We start from the raw sequence: 21,869 nt of genomic DNA on the forward strand, positions 1-21,869 counted from the left end.
AGTTTTAGGGAACAGTCGTGGCCAGCATGACTTGCCTGGGGGGGTTGGGGGTATGAAGGGGTGGGGGCATTAGGGGGTGCTGGGGGGCATGAGGGGGGTTGCCAAACGTCGGGGGGGGGGCTGGTGTTTCTTTCAAAATAAAAAAAGTTAACTTACCTTCGCCGGCTCAGACCCGCACCGTCTCTGCTCCTCTCCTCCTGAACAGGAAGCAGGCAGCCTCACTCCCCTCACTCAACGATACGACCAGCCTGGCGCCTATGGGGAGGCTATTTTTACCATTTTATGTTTCTGCTTCTCGCACTGCGAAAAAGCAGTGCTACAATGCTCCTCCCCCTAGTGAAGGAGCCACCCCTGTTGGGGAAGAAGGGGCAATGGGTATCCTATCGTTTGGCAAGACATGATCCTTATTCCCCATTTTTTAAGAGCTGGACCTTCTGTGTGGACTCTTTTGTAATGTTGGTTGTGGTCCATATGGTCTTGGCTACTTCCCCTCCAGGAGCTACATTTGAACTTTCAAACTGTATTGCCACGAGGTCTTCTGATGTTAAATCACTTTGTCTTGGGGTGGCTGCTAGTAGTCTGAGAAGGTTTCCCCCAATTTAGGATATCATCTCTACCTCTAGAGACATACTCCGGGATGAAGATCAGTACTTAAGTGTTGTTCTGTTGGCCTTCGGTGGTAATCTGGAGGGTTTTGGCATCAGATCTGAGTTGGTCATATACTAGGATACATGAGGCGCCTTCTTACGGGGTAGCAGTGGGCATGTTGGTTTCCTTGGGACCCCGGGGGCTGTATTGTGCTGGATGCTAGTGTAAGGTATCTGAACTGAACCCTCAGTTGGTAAGATAGGTGGTGGTTTGTTGGATTGAGTTGTACCATTGTTCTGTGTGGTGATATTATTTCCGATTCTCAAAGGGGTAGCAGTTTTCCTGTACTGTTTTGGTTTGTCTGTTTGGAGTTGAAGAAACAATCAGTTGTAGTAATGTAATCCTCTGTCGCTGCAGTTTGAGTTGATGCAGACTTTTTGGAGTTGATGTTTGACGCTTGTAATTGTTCAGTAAGTTCTCACCTTATGCTCGCTGTTGGTGAGGTTTGGCTGGGCTCAGCCGGCTGTTTCCTGGGCCCTGGTGTGATTCAGGACCGGATGGGGCTGTCCTGCTATTTGCTCGTCCCCGTGTGTCCAGATTCATGGTTTGCGCCGCTGTTTTCGCCGATCTTGTTTTTGTGTTGAAGAGGGGATAAAGATACACTCTGCAGACATATTTTTTGTTCCGCCCCTTTGTATTTTGTGCCAGTCTTTGTTTGGCGTTTTCCTTTATGTTACCTGGACCGCTTGGCCCAGCGTGATAGGTTTCTGCGTCTAGCTGCTGTGCTGAAGTTTGAGCTTCCCTTGGTGTTCTAAGATTTTGGCAAAACATCTGGCTAGTCCCTCAAGGTTTCTGAGCTTGTTACTAACTGTAGAGGTTGGTGTGATTAATACATCGGTCTACTGGTGTCTCCTACGAATGGGACAGTGCATGTGTGACTACCAGATTTTGTTAGGCTTTGTGATTTCATACTAGGTGGGTTGTCATCCTGGGTCCGTGTGTTTTGTTGGAGATTGAATAGGGGTCACGAGCGCACTGTGTCTTGTACTGGTTTTTCCTTGAACCGGGATTTCTCCAGGGCATCCGCATGAGTTAAGGACCTACTAAGGGTCCCAGTTGTGGGTTCAATGTGTTTGCTGTTGGGGCGTCCTAGGTGTTAATCTGTTTAGATGAAGGTCATTAAAGCACCTAGAGCAACTTGCAGTAGAAGTGGAGGGTAGGCATTCCCGGCTCTCAAGCCGCATCCAAATAATCGGGTCGCTTCCAAGGGCCGGGCTGTCAGCTGCGGTAGCTCCTGCTAATTTTCCACCATGTCTGGCTAGTGGAAACCAAGGGGAAATAATGCTGTCACTGAGCGATGCTGAGAGACTGGCCAGCAGCGTGCATGCACTGCTGTTGGTGCTTTGGTAAGCTGTAGTAAGCATTGGATATGCAGCTGTGAGGAGAAGGGGTGAGCGGAGTAGAGGGAGCGGCTGGCACACCGACCTAAAGCTGGCCACTGCTGTTCGCTGCGGGTAAGTGCCATAAGTACTTAGTCTAGCTGCCTACCTTTGCTGCCCCACTCCCCTTTCTCCAACTGCTGTGGGTGCTGCAGGTGCCACGGATGCTGTGGCATCTGGCGTCAGCTGTTACAATAAACAGTTTTGGTGACAAAGGCGAGGGCGGACCAGCTGTCTCTGCAGGCGTGCGGTGCTCTAGGTGCAAGTGACGTGGACGCTGCAGCGTCTGGTGTTGGCTGTAGCGACGAAGGGTTTAGGTGAAGGAGAGGGCGGACTGGCTGTCTCTGCAGGCATGCAGTAATCCTTCTTCGACCGCTGCCTTCAGCCTCCTTGACCTGCCAGCTACGGCGCAGTTCTGACCTGCCTACCCGCTCACTCAGCTCAGATTGCTGCAATCCAACACACCAGCGAGCCACGCCTCTTGCTTATTTTTTTTTTTTTTGTGTTTTCTATAGCGCGAACATGACCCAATCCTGGGTGTCAGAGCGCTTTACAATTCAGCAGCAATCAGTTTCGTTCACAGTTTACAAATTTACAACTAATAAACATATTAAGTCTTACTAGGCAACCACTAGGATTATAGTAGTACATGTCATGGCATTCTTGCATATAAAATGTCATATAAAATGAAATATCCTATCTAAAGAAAACCTGGATTCAGAACTGGATGCACAGTTACAAGTACAGACCAATAACCATGTGGCTTGGTAGAGGTATCTTCAAATAGCTATCGTCCCTGAATCTTGCGTATGGACTTGGGTATCCAAGCAGGTCTGACTGAGGTCCATAGGTGAGACTCGATGAAAACACACTGACTTGTGCTATCCCCGGAGCCATTACTCTGATATTAGCAGTACAGTCATCCTGTTTATCTCCACCTATTAACATATCTGAAAATAGTAGATTCTGGGATGATTAAAGTTCTCTAAGGAGCCGCGGTTAGTAACAGGAGAAATGTACTCCTGAGAAAGGACTTAGCCTCTTTTTTGAATTGTGAGACAGAGGTGATTCCTCTAATATTTGGTGAAAGTGCATTCCAAATTCTTGGTGCCGCTCCCAACAATGCTCTATCGTAGGTTCTTTTCTTACGGAAAATTGCTGGTTTCAGTAGGAAATCTGCGGCCCTCCTCGATCTAAGGCCTCCAGAAATCGGAATTTTCTGGGCAAGGTAAAGTGGTGTTTTGTAGTGTAAAGCTCTGTGTGTAATACACGCCATCTTTAGCTGAATTCTTGCCTCGTATGGTAGCCACTTGATCGCTTTCAGATGTGGTCAAATTTTCTTGTACCCGTTACGAGTCTCGCTGCAGCATGGAGGCAGGCTTTTAGGGGGGCAGTTGAAATCTTAGGAAGCCCAGATAGAGTTGTGCAACCATACTCAATCCTTGAGATAACCAAAGCTTGGGATAGCCGTTTTCAGGTCAGCAGCGTCAATGAATGGTTTCAATTTTCTGAGATAGTTCAAATGGAATCTGGCGTTTTTTGCCATAGTGTTGACGTGAGCTCGCATATTTAAATCCTTATCCAGCGTGATTCCTGTCTTGTGATTCTTGTCACGTCTCACGCCTCTGGAAGCCAGCAGTCGAGAAGAGTGGAGTCCAATGGACATCACAACAGGTGATTTAAATGAGCGCTGGTCTGGCAACCATAAGAAGGATGGAAAAGTTGAATGGTACCTTTTAACTGTGCCCAAGCAAAGCCTTTCCTGTGCGAGGGTGAGAAAAAACAGAACATCTGAGGGGGGCTTCATGTGTCGCATGCACCACAAACTAGTCCAAATGGTGGGTGTATACAGTATTTGTTAAGAGACACCCTGCTGCCAAGATGATATCAATCACCTCCCTCTGGAGGAAGGCCAAATGTGTTCAGCTTTTACCACTCAATTTCCAAGCATAAAGGTGGATGTTGGGGTTTCCCGCGTGTAGGACCTTGCCCTGTTTCTGGAGCTAGTGATGGAGCAGGTAGTGCAAAATTTTGTATACCTACTCTATTCTTGCATGAAAATACTAATTATATAAGCTATTAACTATAATATTATTAAATGAGTGTTGCATGTATACTAATCAACATTATTAAAACTTAAACTACACATGGGATTTGCTATTTGCATGGCTAAATAACTCTTATAACTAAAATCTGTACGCATATTAATGAGTAGTATATGTGGTAATAGAATATTGCATGATATATGTTGCTTTGTGACGTTGCATCATCGAGGAGGATCGAAAAAGGTGAATATAATGGCTTTGAATGTCGCTATATGCTAGATAAATACAAGCACATAGAGGGATTAGTAAGGGGTTAACATTAGAAATCACCATTTCTATGTATTAATTATTCTTTTGTGTTTGTTTCGCTTAAGTTGACATCTGGGCCTAATCCAATATGGCCGCTGACATTGCACGCTGAAGTGGCCACTGTCTCGTGAGGCGCGGAGTGAACTGCGCATGTGCAAACAGTATCGTGAACCTCTTAGCGACCTTTGCTCATCATTATTCCTGGTCAAGGATATGAATTTGGTGGTTCGCCAAGATAGGGGAACAATCAACCTTACAGTAAACCGGAACAAGCCAACACTTTGGCTGACAAGTGACCTCACCCCTCGAACTGTACTGAGAATCTGGGAATAAGAATCGGACGATCCCAAACAGTCAATCACCACTGTTCTTGGCCTAAAAATGTATCTTCTTTAACCTGAAATCATTAAAAAAGGGTGGTAGAATAGAGAGTAGTTAGTTTGTGACGCCTTTCCTGATGGTCCAGATGTTGCCCGACCGTTTGAAGACTGCAAACTTTTTCGAAAATCCACGGGCTATGATAGATGCTTGCACGATTTCTGGTCCTTTGATAAATTTGGGGACTGTAATGTGCTGAGCAGAGGACTTTGAACTTTGAGCCTTGGCCTGCTTATTCGGATAATTTACGACAAATTTGGTTATGCAGAGCCAATGAATTAGAGGACTCAATATAGCCAAATTAGGTAAATATGATGTTCGACGATTTACTTGAATTGATTTAGAAATTCTAAACTTTGATGAAACAAATGATAATATAGATTATTATGAAAATTTAGATAAACAAATATTGATTAACAAGAAATATGAGTTTGTGGTTTTTCATTAAGGGAAATAAAGATTCTTAGTCTTAAATGTGTTTTAGCTGGTTCTAAATCACCATCAACCAATCCAACTAATTGGTCCGTCGACCAAGTGGGTGGAGTGCCTTGATGTTTAGGATTAGGGATCTATAGGCGACGGATGTTAATGTATATTTTGTAAAATAACTTTTCTCTCCCTATAGGTTATAAGGTGTCCCCCCCCCCCCCCCCCCCATGTCCAGCGCTTGAATTACTCATCTCTCCTGTGTGTATAGACTTGTGAATGGTGACGTGTGTGAGTTGGTGTTATGGACCCCACCAATGAATGCGTGTATGAATGAGTGTGCGGGACGACGGGTCTGCGACGCAGGGAGGATATCTGTATATGTTGTTCCCCATTTTCCCAGTCTTGCGCTGGACCACTGGTATGACAAAATTTGCCACGACTGCTTTTGGTTCAAAGTCCAGCTCGTCTCCCATGTCATGGTTCTTTGAGTACATTCTTTATAAGAGAGAAGAAAACACTTTAACCGCCTGAGCAAGGCCTTGACTTCTAGAAACCTCACAGTCACCCATTCTATTAAATGCATTAGATTGGTTACACTCAAAAAGAATTCATTTTTTATAACCTTCTACCTCGCTAAAAATCTGAGGAGATACAAACCCAAATGTTTGAGACAAAGGAATGGAATAACGTGGAAGCAAACAGGAATCCACCCTGACATGAGCCTTTGCCAATCCTGACAGAGAACAACCCTCCAGCTTAACACAACTTGGAATGAGCACCTGGCCTCCCGGTATACCCGGATAATTATCAATGTCGTCTTGTTGTGGCTGCCACAACCTACCTCCACAACCAGGGATGAGAGGTTTGCAACTCCTCTTTATGCCGTCTTAATTTTAGTTGGGGCACGGCCTTTATATGGGTAATAGCAGGCAGCTGGCAAGGAGACTGCCACATGCCACGGTCCCATCGGTGTTTATTCTCCCCAGCAGCATTTGGTCTCTTCCGATGCTTCGGTCACACATCAAATTGGCTTCTTCATTCTGGGCCATCTCCACCTAGACCACACCAGGCTCCAGAGCCAGCTCCAACCTCTGCCACACTCTCACTGCTGCAGAGAATTCTCAGCAGGAACGGGGAGTCTGGACCCACATGCACACTCTTACATTGAATGGTCCCCAGTGAGCTGCACACTATACCCTCCAGGTAAATAAAGCTACGGGTAGTACGCAACTGCCTTCATCCCTCTTACAAAGATATACCAGGTGATCACAGAAAACAGCAGGTCGATAACTCTTGCTATATCCAAGTTTGGGCCATTGCCATGCAGGATGTCACAGGATTTGTTCATGCCAGACTACAGCCAGAATTCAAAGCATCCGCCATCTTAAGCCTGTTCGCCAAAACCCTATCCACCAAGACTCTTCTGAACTTAGAAAATGTGCTTTGACATGGAATAGTAGATTTTTGGCTTGGAGAACATATAAAGGTGACACGCCGGTTAGCTTCACAACAATGTGTCACTGCCTTCTTTCCTTGCAGGATAGTCATCAACACTAGCAAGCTGCTGCATTCCAGAGAACGAGAATAAGTCGTAACATGAAAAGCTGGAAACAGCACCACAAGCAAAATTTCAGAAGAGAAATCCTAAGACGAAGGACAAGGAAACCAAGCCCAAGAGCAAAAAAGAAGAGGGCAGACACAAAAATCACAAAGTACAAGTCTGGGTAACAAACTTAATGGTGGGGAAACAAAAAGGAGAAATATGAAACAATTCAGCATGACCTGGCCAACAGCACCTAAATGCTGTTACTCCCCTGACAACCTGAAGTCCCACCGAGTATGTAGCGAAACTAGTAAGTTTCCTCTGACACAATTCTGTGTTGAAGTTTCCCTGCCAATGTAGCAAAGTATGCCTAAGCCTCTACTGGCATGTACAACTCACTCCACAGACTCACCATTTCAATCAACCATACTGCTACAGCTGTGAACACTGGAAATGTAGTCAAGTTATGCCCTGCATCCTGCTCGGCTCATGAGAATTTGACAGCACCCCCACCTCCCATTCATGCAGAGAACTTCAGTGAAAACTAACAAAAAATCAAAGCAAGAACATGTGGTGGAGGCACAAAGGAGGTCATTTCTCAGGACCAGTCTAGGGCATTGTCAATTTTTGAAGCCACCAATCATTGCTGGCCACACCTACTGCAAGAGTCCAAAATAGCCACAACCTCAAACTCCGGAGACATATCAACAGAACTAAAGAAGGAGGAGTTGGTGAGCAAGTAAATACCAACCTAACCCTGGAAATGTTTAACATGATCAACTCAGCACTTGACTGAAGTGAAAAACAACCCCAAGACCCAAAGGATGGAGAACAGTAAACAGACCCACCAAAAGGGCACATATTTTATATGAAACCCACCAGGTGGCTACAAAAATATTGGTTGACAGTAAATGTGGTGCTCTACTAAGAAGGGATGAAGTCGAAGAAAGGTTTTAAGTACTCAAACAAATAAGTCAACTTTGGCTAGTTGCAAGTGGAGATGCAGTGTCTGGCAAGAATGGCCAACAGTGCACTGATAGAGGAATCTGGGGTGAAAGAAAGTAGGCAACATCTTGGCCGACTGGTGGTCTCGGATAAAAGAATGACTTGTGATATGCCACCCCCATGCTTTGTTGCAAAAGATTCGGTTAGAGAACTAGAAAATGAACCACGCTCAGTGATCATCACTGGAAAGACCAGGAAACCAACTATTTCCTCAGCATCACTTCTGTCAATTCTAAACACAGCATAATTTTCAGAGTGGGAAGAAATGTGCCAATTTCATAAATGAGTATTGCTACATGTAAAGCTGTATATGTTATGGATATGTGTAGTACTGCTATATAGTCAACAGATAAGAAGTCTCAGGGGTGACTTGAGGTGGGCAGAGATTATAAAACCTTCCTTTAATTTCTCTGAAGTGGATTTTTTTTTTAACCAATCCTGGACTGTAATCTGGCTTTTTCTCTTGTTGTAGGTGTTTTTACTTATGTTTTGATAAATTGCAATATACCGGAGAGTATCAGTGCGCTATACACAAAACAATGTTCCTGAAATGCTACAATAAATTACTTATAGAGAGAATAAAAATGACATACACTTCTTCAAACAAGGAAAAAAGAAACGTTATGCATTAGGATGGGAAGGAACAAGCAACTGACAGTGGGAGAAGAGCAAGGAAATCAGAGGAAGAGATGGATTGTCGTTACATAGCAACCGCGGATATACACAAAAGGTATACACATAAGATGCTTAAGTTAACAATGAAGGCTAATCTTGTTAGGCATATAAAGACTCTAGGGTAACAGTAACAGAGGAGAGCAGGATGAAAGATTAGGGAAGAGTTTTAATAGAGCATTAGGATGTATAAGACATTGAATGGACCATGGAAGCAAGGATAAAGCAGGGAGAGTGAGAAGGTCTTGCTAGATGGTGGTGGGCAGTGAAGGAGAAAATAGACGTAGAGGAGTAACAGAAGACGTGGTCAGAGGGGTAGGAAAGGATTGGAGGGTGAAAAAAGTATCATGATAATGGGTGACTGAATGCAGAGAATGAAAGTTTAGATGAGTCAGTGTAAGTTATTTAAATGTTAATAAAAAGAAAAGCATTGGATTTTTCTGATTAATTAAGGGGTAAGATTGTCTGATTCTGACTGGAAGTTAATTTCAGATTCTTTTTGTTTCACTGGAGAAGGCCTGAGCAGCTGCTTCTTTGGTTTTAAAATGTTGCCTCATGGGTCTGAATCTATAGACTTCTAAGATTTTTCTTGCCTCAGGATTGGTTGATAGTAGGTATTTAAGTTTGTTCAGGAATAAAGTCTTGTACGTAATATGGGCAATCTTAAAGCACCAGGGTAATGTACTCAAATGTTGCTCTCTGGATAAACATCTAGCTGCTAAGTGGTATGATGCAAAAGTGCTTCAGCTCTAACTGTGTTGCCCTCCAGAGTGGTCAAAAATAGCATGTGTTTTGCTACAACCTGTATCTGGCAGTCAGGGCAGCTCTTCTTTGTCCTGGCTCAATAGTGAGCTGATGTTGGAACAAGGGGAAAAATAGCACCCACTTGCCTAGCCTGGAGTTGATGCACTTAATCGATTTCAGGAATCCAAAACTTTTGTGCTCAGTCCAATCGGTCATACTGTGCAATGCCCATTCCAAATGAGATCTCCATTGTGAGAACATCTTGTTGATGGCCAACAGTTCACAAGTGTAGACCATGTAATTTCTCTTAGCTGACGGCAAATTCCTCTGGGGTCAAATTCTCTATTTCTCAGTTTCCCTGAGATATCATAGCGGCAATCTTCATTGTATATCATCTAGACTGCAGCATTGTTTCGTCAGTCAGAAGGCATGCTTGGGCACCTGAAACCTCCAGACAGGAGGGGCAAGAATATGGATACGGGAGGCAGGAAAAAATGTGGTGCAGCGGCAACTATGTTGAAGAATGTTAGTGCCACAGCATTCCTTGGCCCTAATGGTAGAAACATTGGAGTTGGACTTAAGACTATTTCCCACGACCTGCCCGATCAAAGCAAAAAAGACTGCAGGGACAGCACACGAAGGTTCGTTACTCTATCCAAGTAATCAGCCAGTGTCGACCTCAGGCACTACTTGTGACTGACCATCCCAATTAAACTGGACACAGATGAAAAATCATGTTTAGAGAAAGGAAAATATCATTTATGACAGAATATAAATATAAGGACAGGAGTTTTTAACCAAAGGAGGATTCTATTTCCTTTCTTTTCCTTTCCCCATTTACACCTCTGTTAGCCACTCCAGTGGGAAGAGTAGTAGCTTTCCACACGGATAAGTGGTGGTGAGGGAAGGGGGAGGGGGGGGGGGGGGGAGTCAAATCACAGTAGGTAATTAGTTGCTCCTTTTTGTCAATTAAGATTTTCTTTTTTTGTTCAGGTCAAGGTAAAACGACAGCCAATTCCACCAAAAACGGACGGCAAAGTTCCATCTTGAAACACCCATCTTGTTAGAAAAGGCCAATCAAACCAGGTGTTCCCTCTCTTAAAGGGAAATGAAAGTATTCCAGATACTTCCTGATCCAATAATTGCGAATTCAGACCAATATTTGCTCTACAAAACACTGGATCATAAGTTTGTGGAGCGCATCTGGCAGTACAAAGAAGATCTTGTACCACATCACTCACTTGGAGAATTCTTTTTAGCTTGTGAAGTCTTTCTGCCTGCTGTTACTAAAGCCTCCATCCTTATCAACAAAAAACACAGCACATCAACAATGCACTATCTGATCAAGAAGTGGGGTAACCGATTGAGATTACGCTCACTGAGCCGTTATAGATTTGGTCACAGGCCTTGGCAAGGGGCCTATTTCTGAAAGAAATACACTTGTCAGGAATGCTTACATCAAGTATACGTCCCAAGTTGATTCTACGAAGAGAATCACAAATGGGTTCTGGATGACATCAAAACTTTATACTGTGGGCCGTTCTAGAGTAACAACAGAAAACTAAACTCACTACATCAGGTAAAACAGATTATTACACTCTACATCAGAAAACAAAACAAATGCAGGGACACTGCCGCAGGACTATCGGAACCTGGGTCAATGCTCTTTTGAATATTTGGCTGGAGACCATGTATTATGCTTTACCTCCCATCCCACTGATTTCTGCAGTCAGATTGAATTTCTGGAACTTACAAGCAACAGTGATCCAGACTGATCAAGGCAGTGGTGGTCCATAGGATTGCTGCAAAAGTCACTCACAACACACAAGAGGTCACCATGTAAACCAAACCTGCTGATCATGTCTCAGGGCCAAATGTACCACTTCTCATCATGACCACGGGAGCCTAACTGCCAAATTCAGACCATAAGGACATCTGAATGTGCTGAAAGCATGTGTGGACATATTAAAGAAAGCTAAGCGCCCTTCAACTAGAGCATGCTCCTCTTATAAATGGAAGATATTTTGAAAATGATGTTAACAAAAAGATTATAATCGTATCACCTGCCAAGAAGAGGTCATCCTAAACATGTGTATGTGTCCCATCCTAAATTACTGCTCACTTCGATCAAGGTTCATCTTGCTGCTATTAGAGCATTCAGAAAAGGGTCTGATTACATTTATTTCTTTCTTTAAAACACCTGTGCTTAAAAACTTTCTAGAAAGGCTGAAGAAAGTATTTTCAACAATCACCTCTCAGCCTCCTCTTTGGAAGCTCAACTTGGTACAGATAAAACTGAAGAGCCCACCACGTGAAAATATTGACAAGGCTTTATTGTAGCATCTCTCGTGGAAGACTGCATTCTTAATAGTAATTCAGTAAAACAGTACAGTGAGCGAGATTCAAGCTCTTATCAGCTGGATAGCCTTACACTATATTCCATCCTAACTGAGTAGTATTAAGGACTCATCCCTCCTTTATCCCAAAGGTAGGCTCAGAATTCCGCATATACCAAACTATCATGTTTGCAACATTCATTCCTAATCCATCATTGTCAGCAGAGCATGCATAGCACTATCTGGATGTTAGAAGGGTTATATTTATTCACAGAGTACCAATACCCTTCTCAACACTAAACAACTTGTTATAAACTATGGTCACATCCATCAAGGACTAGCTCCTGCAAAGCAAAGAGGTCCAACTACCTCATGATTGTAGCGTGCACAGCCTTAGGCTACCAACTAATTAAAAAGACTATAACCAGGAAGGTCAAAAGCCTACTTTACCAGGGTTAAAGCAGCTACCACAGCTTGGCTGAGAAATATTCCTTTTAGAGGTTTGTCTGTTGCATGGTTAATCCACTCCCATAGAAACCGGTACCCTATAGTTACACATAGCAGTACTACGCAATTATATGTTTATCCCAATTGAATAGGATACATGTTTGAAGACCCTGTTTTACCTGGAGGAGTATTTCCTTTTCTGTGACAATTATCACTCACATTGGCCACCTGCTCTAAACAGGTGAGCAGGGGGTGTTTTGGAAGAGAGGAAGATCGGGGAGGGCAAGGGAGACTGTAGTCTGGCAGGGGAGCATGTAATAGTTAGAGGCCTAACAGTGGCTGGAAAACTGATCTGTGCTGCAATGCAGCCTGTTACCAAAGCAATTTTACTGGCTAGATTTTCCAGATGGTAAAACTAGGTACGCTGTTATCACATCTGGTATATATTAGAAATAATCTGATGGCCCTCCAGAATTGTCAGTGTCCAACTGTTTTGTTTATTATAATAGTAGCAGGCAGAAAAATAACGCAATTAGACTGTAGCCTTAATCACATTACTAGCCTCCCCGTGTAAATAGTCCTTCTTCAACTATTCTTGGTGTAAGTCCTGCTGGTTAGTGCATTTGAAAAACATCAAGCTGAAAAAATATAACTAATTTCATGTTTAACATCACTACACATTTTATGTAAATTATAGAGTTACACATCATTAAGATCCATGTTATTTTACAAATACTACACAAAAATTTCCTATTACGAACTATTAAGCCAAAACAATCAATCAGAACTTATAAATGTAACGCCCAAACAAGATCTAAGTTCTTGACCCTGGAAGACATTTTTCCAGTTTCATCCCCATCTAGCTTTACCTTATTAAAACCTCATTTGTTCTGGCTAAGGAACTAGGTTCATCCTGCCCTCTAGTGGGCCAATTATACAAATTCCTTTGAGTCATGATCAGTTAGTCTTTACCTTGAAAAAAAGCATTCAAACCAAATTAAATGCAAATCAATGAAAATCAATTAAATTGATCAATGAAAACCATTAAAGTTTTCAAAAGCTTAGCAGGATCTTGGCCAAAACAATGGCAGTTATTTGACAGTTAGAAAGATGGACATGGGTTAGGACCGTTTAGGTATTTGGTTTTCTATTTAATGATTTACTGTGATTCAAGTTCTCAACATGTTATGTTATGTTATGTTAAATTAAATTTATTAAGCGCACGTACGCCCGTAGGCTTCATGGCGCTGTGGAAGACTAGCAAAACATAACATGTGACAGAACGAAAGAAAAATTTAACTAAGGATAAGCTTGCTTAAAGAGCCAAGTCTTAAAAGCCTGTCTAAAGGCTAACAGATCTTCGTGGAGTCTTAGTGGCAGTGGCAAGGAGTTCCACAGGGAGGAAGCCAGGAAGTGGAAAGATCCTCCTCCCTGGCGTTGTTTCCTGATCCGGGGCACGACTAACAAATTCTTTTGGCCAGAACGGAGAGCACGGGAGGGAGTGTAACTGATCAGCAGGCAGCTAATGAATCCAGGGCCCTTACCTTGTAGAGCCCTGAAGATAATGCATCCCGCTTTAAATGCTGCTCTCTGCGCTACAGGCAGCCAGTGGAGACTGGCCAGTCCAGGTCTAATAGACTGCCACTTAGGAATTTTACAAATCAACCTGGCCGCTTGGTTCTGAACCAGTTGGAGTCTCTTGAGCTGCCCCGCCGGTAGGCCCAGATATAAACTATTGGAATAATCCAAACGGGACAGCACAAGAGCAATGATGACCTGAATCAGAGCAGGGTGGGTTAAAAGGTGGGCGATCTTCTTAATCTTGCAAAGTTGGAAGAAACTTGCAGATACCACAGTCCCTACCTGGCTTTTGAGCGAAAGATCTTCATTAAAAGTGATACCTAAGCTCTTAACTGTTTGGGATTTAGCTGGAGGATCTCCCATTTCTGGAGGCCAGAAGTGTGGTCCCCAATGCAGTTCACTCTTCCCGGGCAAAATCAGTTCAGTTTTGCCTGGGTTGAGTTTCAGATGATTTAGGCCCATCCATCTCTGAATGTGAACCATGACCTCCCGAAATTCGGTGGCAGCGCCAGGGGAGTCCAGACAGAAGATCAGTTGCAGATCATCTGCATAGTTAAAAATTAAGGCGCTAAACTTTTTTAATGAAAATAACAAGGGTCGTAAGTACAAATTAAACACAAGTGGGGACAGGGACGAGCCTTGGGGGACTCCACATTCATTTTTGATTTTGGGCGCTGTAAAAGTTCCCAATCTCACTGCCTGGGTACGCTCCGAGATAAATGACTTCAGCCATCTAAGTGCCGAGCCTCTCAGGCCAGCCTGTTCGACACGGTCGACCAAGATGGTGTGGTCGACCGTGTCGAATGCGGCCGATAGGTCGAGAAGTACCAATGCTTGGTGAATGTCCCTATCTGCATTGCTTCTTAGTACATTCTGGACCGCCAGTGTCACCATCTCGGTTGAATGCCCTGGTCGAAACCCAGCTTGGTTATGCTCCAGATATCCAGTGGTTTCAACGAAGCTAGAAAGACAGCTAGCAACGTGTGCCTCCAGGATTTTTGATAGGAATGGCAGCAGGGATATCGGGCGGTAATTAGATGGATCGTGAGGATCAAGACTGGGTTTTTTGATCAGGGGAATCAATAGAGCATGCTTAAATCCTGCCGGTACCTTTCCCTGGTTAAGTGAGTCGTTAAGCAGAGAGAGGATCCCGTAAGGGATAGAGTGCCCAATCTCTGTAAGAATGTGGGGTGGGCAGATGTCATCGGGTGATCCAGACTTAACCCGTGCCAGGAGAGTTGAAAAAATTTTAGCATCTATAGCAGGAAGGGTGTCTAATGTAGTGGGGTTATTAAAAATATCATCTAAAGGAGACGATTTAGGAGAGCTAGCAATGTTGCGTTTTATATTTACAATTTTCTCTCTGAAAAAATCATTCAGAGAGTCACACAACTTCTGGGTAGGGGCTATTGATGGAGCTGTCCTATCATCGTCACAGAGCTCGTTGACTATGTTAAAAATATCTTTAGTTTTATTTGAGGAATTTAAAATTTTTTGAGAAAAATAGTCAGATTTATGTTGGAGCAAGATTTTTTGGAACTCCTTTCTTGCGGTACAGTACACTGTCCTGGCTTGAGGGGAGTAGCTTTGTCTCCATTTCCGTTCCTTCTGTCGAACTCCCAGTTTAAGATCTTTCAGTTCTTGGGAGAACCATTTGTGTGCTTCATTTCCTCTAACATTAGGGACCCGTACTAAGGGGGCTGAGAGGTCAGCTGCGTTAAGTAACCAGTTAGACAGCGCTCTCTCGCTAGTGTCCAGATCATCGTACGGTGGTGGTGGTACGGTTTTGTTTAAAATGTCAATAAATCCCGGAAGGTCCATAGATTTCCATTTGCGGAATTCTTTGCTCTTGCATGGCTTGGGTTTGACATTTCCGCCTACTTCTAGTGTGAAATAGATGATGAAATGATCAGACCAGATACATGGGCTGATGACTGGATTGGATAAAGATAGATTATGCGTCCATATCTGGTCCAAGCTGTGACCTTTCTGGTGAGTGGGTACATGGATGTGCTGATTTAGATTCAGGTCTGTTAGCAAATCTATCAATTCAGCAGCTTGAGTATCTGTGCCTATGCTATCAAGCCAGTAATTTAGGTCCCCAGTAAGGATGATTTTAGAGTAGCTGACTACATATGAAGCCAGCTGCTCTGCCAGAATGGATGGATATTTGGCCATGTATTGGGGGGGTCGGTAAATCAGGACCAGAATGAGGGACCCACTTTCAGTGTCGAGATTAATCACCAAGTTCTCAGTGTCCGGAAGGATCAAAGAAGGCAGTTGCCTGACCTGAAGGGATTTCAAGATTATAGCTGCTACTCCACCTCCGGCCTTCCCAGGTGTACGGTTGGCCGTCAGAATATAGTATTCTGCAGGAAGAGCCACGAGTACGTCGGGGAGGGAGTGAGGGGTTAGCCAAGTTTCAGCTAATAAGAAGATGTCAGGTTTTACCTCCTTCAGGAAAAGAAAAATGTCTATCTGGTTTTTGACCAGGGACCGAGTATTGAGGTAGTAACAGCGCAAGCTGTGTTTTACAGAGGGTGCAGTTTGAGGCTCAGGAAAAGGTTGTTTTAAAGGCTGAGCATGAGGCACAGCATTGATGGAAGAGGAAAGCCCTAGGCTTTGAATGCAAGTCAATGTGCGTGGGGCTAGGGAGTGCTTAAAGGGACCATCAGGATTGTGAGGGCGTAAAAGCAGGAGTTCCTGAGATGAGTATTTATAAAAATGGCCAGGAGGAGTGGGCTCGGGTCCCGGTCGGCCGCGGACGGGCGCAGACGGGCTTAACTCAGGCGCAACTCCGGCGCGCCTCCGTCGCGCCCGCTGCGCTCGTCCGCTGCGCCGACACATGATGGCCCGTTTAAGTAGGGGCGGTACTCGTGGGGGTGTGGCCAAGATGACCGTGGCCTCGCCTCACCCGAGCAGCCCAATCCAAGATGTCGGCCCCAGCTGCTGCGAGCCGCCGCTGTGTTCAGCGCTGTGCCGTGCCGGTGCACTCAGAAGGAGTGGAAGGTGAGCGTCAGGATTTCCGTGGGGGAAGAGATGAGCAGAGAAGATTAAAAGCGCGCCTCTGCGCTTTATGCAGGAGCGCTAGTTAAAACAGCGTCTCTTCCTGGGAAACAAGTCAGGTAGTGCAGCTTCCTTTAGCTACAGGCGCGGACCCCCTGCCACAGGGTCAGCCGCCTGCTAGTGCCAAAGGATTGCAATGAACAGTGCTCCTAAGTAGGGGCGGTACTCGTGGGGGTGTGGCCAAGATGACCGTGGCCTCGCCTCACCCGAGCAGCCCAATCCAAGATGTCGGCCCCAGCTGCTGCGAGCCGCCGCTGTGTTCAGCGCTGTGCCGTGCCGGTGCACTCAGAAGGAGTGGAAGGTGAGCGTCAGGATTTCCGTGGGGGAAGAGATGAGCAGAGAAGATTAAAAGCGCGCCTCTGCGCTTTATGCAGGAGCGCTAGTTAAAACAGCGTCTCTTCCTGGGAAACAAGTCAGGTAGTGCAGCTTCCTTTAGCTACAGGCGCGGACCCCCTGCCACAGGGTCAGCCGCCTGCTAGTGCCATGCGAGTAGTCTCACCTCCTCTTACTGCAAAAGACACACAATTGATGGACGGAATGCTGAACAAATCAAAACATTCACCCCCAGTCAAGAGATCTGGGTTAAATCCATCATTCTTTTGCTCACCATGCCACCCCAGTTTAGACCTGGCCGTATGCAAATCAGCCTTGACCCTGTGCCTCATGGGAACAGTCCAGCCCGAACTGCTAAGCCAGGTCCTCCCACGTCTAAACTGGGGTGGCATGGTGAGCAAAAGAAGGATGGATTTAACCCAGATCTCTTGAATGGGGGGAGAATGTTTGATTTGTTCTGCATTCCATCCATCAATTGTGTGTCTTTTGCTTTCTCGCCCTCAGTGCGCCGGGTATGCCTAGACGTAGGTCCCGGGCTCACTGTGCCACTGGATTCAAGCTATACTGGCTGAAGAGGGGTGAAACCCCGAAACCGGTACTATGATGCTTGTGTCCGGTCCAGGGAGGACCTGGCTTGGCAGTTCAGGCTGAACTGTTCCCGTGAGGCACAGGGTCAAGACTGATTTGCATATGGCCAGGTCTAAACTGGGGTGGCTTGGTGAGCAAAAGAATGATGGATTTAACCCAGATCTCTTGACTGGGGGAGAATGTTTTGATTTATTCTGCATTCCGTCCATCAATTGTGTGTCTTTTACCTCCTCTTAATGATTTCTCCACCAAGTCAATCTCCCAATATTGCAATGAAGATTCACCCCCTCCATGTTTAGTACTGTAGTATCTTGCTAGTGGGTAACTCACACCTATGCCCGATTGCTCAGAGATGTTCTAATATTCGCTTATGTAATGGACAGGTTGTACTTCTAATACACTAAAGGCTGCACGGACGTTTGAGAATATAGATAGCAAGCACATTTTCGCATGTAATAGTATTTGTGATCTGGTATTTTTGGGGGTTATTCTGGTACTCCCTTAATGAGACCCCATGTTTACATGCCTTACAGTTTAAGCTTTCAAAATCCTGTACCTTGTACAGATTTTAGCCATGTACGGCCTGCCTTATCCGGTACTTAGTGGAAGTGACTGTTAGTCAGCATTGTAGATAAAGGAGCACTCTTAAATGTTAATCTTGGAAACGGTCCAATCCAATCCTTTAGATCCCAATCGTCCACCAGCGGATGTCTATGCTTTTTCATTATCCTTCTAATATCAATAACCTCTGTATTATAGGAAATTATCAATCTAATTATATCTTCATACTCTTTGGTTTTGGCATAGATTGTAGATCTGGCAAGAATGTAAGTGTTTCATTTACATGAAATGTGGCCACAGCCTTAGGCGGGAAATGAGGAGGAGTACATAACAATTTTATCCTCTAGTATTTACAGAAATGACTCCAGTTGTTAGTGCTCAAGTTCACTTGCACTGTGTGTACAATGAGATGGGTCACGTTTGCCACACATCATTTACCATGTGGTACCTTCATCACGCAGGTAAATAGCACAATACTATTCAAACTGTACCTTTACAATGTGGTACTTTACCACACAAGTAAGTTAATAAATTTATATATATACATGTAGAGAGAGAAAAAGAGAGAGAGAGAAAGAGAGAGAGAGAAAGAGAGAAAGAGAGAGCGAGAGAAAGCGAGAGCGAGCATAACATTTTAAACTAAAACAGAGAATGAACAGTTCTAGATATTTCAAGTAACTATAACTCTCACCGCGCCATGCACAGTGTTATCAATGATGTCAGTTGCGTTGTCATCAGTAATGTTATCAATAAGGTCACAGAACATGTCACGAGTGTTGTAATACGTGGGGTCAAAAGCATTGTATTGCGATGGCGCAAGTTATAGTAACGCGAAATTAACTATAACTATTGAATTGTAGTTGGGTATTTTTTTTGTTTAAACTGGTATTTGTACCCATATACAAGGTCACTATAACCTTTGGTTGTTTCCAACATTAAGTGGTATTTTAGTATCATACATTCCACACTACAATAAACAACCGCTTATGCAATTTAGAACTGTGCATCAGGGTGGGATTAGAGAACATTGTGTTATGGCAGTTTAACAAATACATTTAATTTTAGAGTAAGCCCTCTGCTCCTTACGCGTCCCTTGAGACGTACTGGGACCATCAGACTCAGTTTACATACCTCTGGAAAGGGATGTCCTTGATACCAGCACAATCTGGGACGTTTGTGCTAGAAGTCAAGAAGAGCTTGTAGGAGATCCCTTGTGCGAAGCCTGTAGTCGAGCAATACCTAGTGACAATGTGATTTTGGCGAGTGGTGCGTATTTAATGATGACAGAAGAAACTCACCCAATCTGGTGTTTAGTGCACTTATTCAGTACATAACAGGCTTAAATATGTTAAACTGCTCTGTCGAAAGTTGAAAACAGGACTGCGTTACAGAAAGACCAAGCAGGGTACTGAAATTAATTTGAACTAGGACGTGAAGCCTTTAAGCGAGACAAATGGAATTGCACTCACTTCTGTGAAGGTTTGGCCTAGTGTCTAGTTACGGCCACAATGTTTCGGTGTTCCCTTAAGTAGTGAACAGAGAAGGTTGTATGGTAAACATTTTGAAGTCCCGGATGTACATAAATGTATAATGAGTGGAAGAAAAAAATAGGGCACATTGACAACTAATTATTTCAAAGGTACTTGACAAAAAGAAAACAGAGGAAAAGACTCAAAAATAAAATGCAACTAAAAGTTAGCAAGGTTATAGCATGTCTCCATGGTAACAAAGGTGAGAGTCCGCGTAAGATGTCTCAGTGAGATAATACTGCTGCGGACATCTGCAGTGACCACGAGTTTAAATCCAGGCACAACATACTCTACAATGAATACTTCCACGGTCGAGAAATGCAATTCTATTAAACGTGCTAACATAACATCAATTATACAGTGCTTAAAAGTGCAGTGTAAAGTGCTATGTACATAAGTTAGTATGAGACTTGGGGGCAAGGCAGGTGTGAAGTGTTGACTAACGCAGAAGTAGGCCTCCCCATTTTATTTACAAGAAAAGCTGCTCAATGTAGTAGTCGATATTACAGTGCAGAATATCAGTAGTGCATCAGGTCCAGTAATAGGCTCACCGCTACAACTGCTTCAGCCACTCCCGTCAGCACGGCCGGCCTGAGCGAGTGCAGCAGTATTTTGTTTTCTAGCAGCACGAATAGCAGCAGAGTCGCACAGTTCTCAGGTCCGAGGTTCATCAGCAGAGTGCTGAAATTTGCGCCGCTAAAAAAGGAAGAAAAAAAAATAAGTTAATCTGCGTTTTGACCGCCACCTGCAAATAACAAATCTCATTTACCAACATCTTCTACTCAAGGGAAACATTCTTCTAAATAGAAGGCTCCGGCACTTGGCCGCAGCACGCACACAGAGCACCCATATCTTTCGTAGGTGATGACAATCTGTTCCTAGGGATTAAAATCCATCACTAGACTGGCACCGATCGGAGTACTCTAGGTACAGATATTTCAACTACCCACTCTGCCTTTTACTATCAGACATACCACACGCACGCGCCTTAATCATTAATTACTGCAAAAAACATTCCAGCACATTTACACCTTCCATTACTGTGTTCAAGGTTGGTCAATAGTTTCATAAACTTACAGCATTTCTATTGTTATTCGCGTTGAAAATCTAAAGTTATGCAAACAATTGAAGCTTGGCTGCCCTAAGTTAAAACAAAATCGAACAAGCATTGGCATAGCCAATAGGTCTCGCTTTTGGGACCTTCTAAGTATTTAATTATGCAGCACAATATTCTTGGTGCAACAACAACTGTTGCATGGCTAAACACTTAAAAGGTCCCAAAGGCGAGACCTATTGGCTATGCCAATGCTTGTTGCACTAAGTCACTTGGGGTGTCAAACAGCGTCTCGCTGGAAAGCCGCCGATACCTGCTGGGTAGGGTCCAGTGCTTCAAATGGGCAGGCACAAAGTATTCCACTTCAAGCAAATGGTAGGTGAAAACCCGACAAGAGAAAGGAGGGCGCGAACATGGAAGAGAGCCGGCTGGAATGGGGAGGGGCGAAATTGTTCAGAGTCAGACAAGGAGAGGGAGGGCAGAGTGAGATCTGGGCACCGAACATATGGCAGAAACGGGAGAGTGATTGAAGCAGAGAACATACATTTGAGGGCACTGGTATTAATTGCACCAAGAATATTGAGCTGCAAAACTAAATACTTAGAAGGTCCCAAAAGCGAGACCTATTGGCTATGCCAATGCTGGTTTTCTGGTGGGGGATCATATATGTTTTGGGAGGGACAAGGTATGGAACACCCCCCCTATTTTGTTGTGAAGGTTGAGTCGCCAGCTTTCCCTCCGTGTCTGCTGGTCTTCCAGCAACAGATTGCACAAGGGCGAACCACAGGCAGAGAGGATATAAGGGATATGGGGAGGGAGGCGCATCTCTCCATGGAGGGAAACGTCCCTCCTAAGCTTCCAATGACATGCCCACTGCTGGGTTGATAGCAGTGCACGCCGGATTGCAATGGAAGGTTACTGTAGGTCTTCCTTTCCATATTTTAGGCTTCAGTCGCCCGTTGCAAGAAAAGCCAATAGTGTGCATTTTTAAAGTGAACTCACCAGGAGATTGCTTTAGTTTTACCTCTGACGCATTTACAAGCCGTTCTGAGAGATGCGCGGAAACGTGGATAAAGAGACATTCATTCCTATGACAGTGAAGGCAGGTAACATAAAGGACGCGCGCACGCGTACTTGCTTTTTCTCCACCCAAATTTGTTTTTGTTACAAAGTAGTGAATCGGGACGAAGAACAAGCAGACATAAGGGTAAATGTACATTGT

At 44.2% G+C, this 21,869-nt stretch overlaps 1 protein-coding gene across 2 annotated transcripts in view; it reads right to left on the minus strand.

The window, feature by feature from the left end:
- DENND4C (DENN domain containing 4C) overlaps positions 1-21,869 on the minus strand; it is a 1,124,311-nt gene that overhangs the window by 789,731 nt on the left and 312,711 nt on the right. For both annotated transcript variants that reach the window (XM_085634595.1, XM_085634603.1), the window contains one exon: positions 20,145-20,289. In XM_085634595.1, coding sequence (XP_085490721.1) covers positions 20,145-20,289 — 145 coding nt within the window. The remainder of the gene's footprint in view (positions 1-20,144; positions 20,290-21,869) is intronic.

This window comes from Triturus cristatus, chromosome 2_1 (genome assembly GCF_964204655.1).
Source record: "Triturus cristatus chromosome 2_1, aTriCri1.1, whole genome shotgun sequence".
Classification (NCBI taxonomy): domain Eukaryota; kingdom Metazoa; phylum Chordata; class Amphibia; order Caudata; family Salamandridae; genus Triturus; species Triturus cristatus.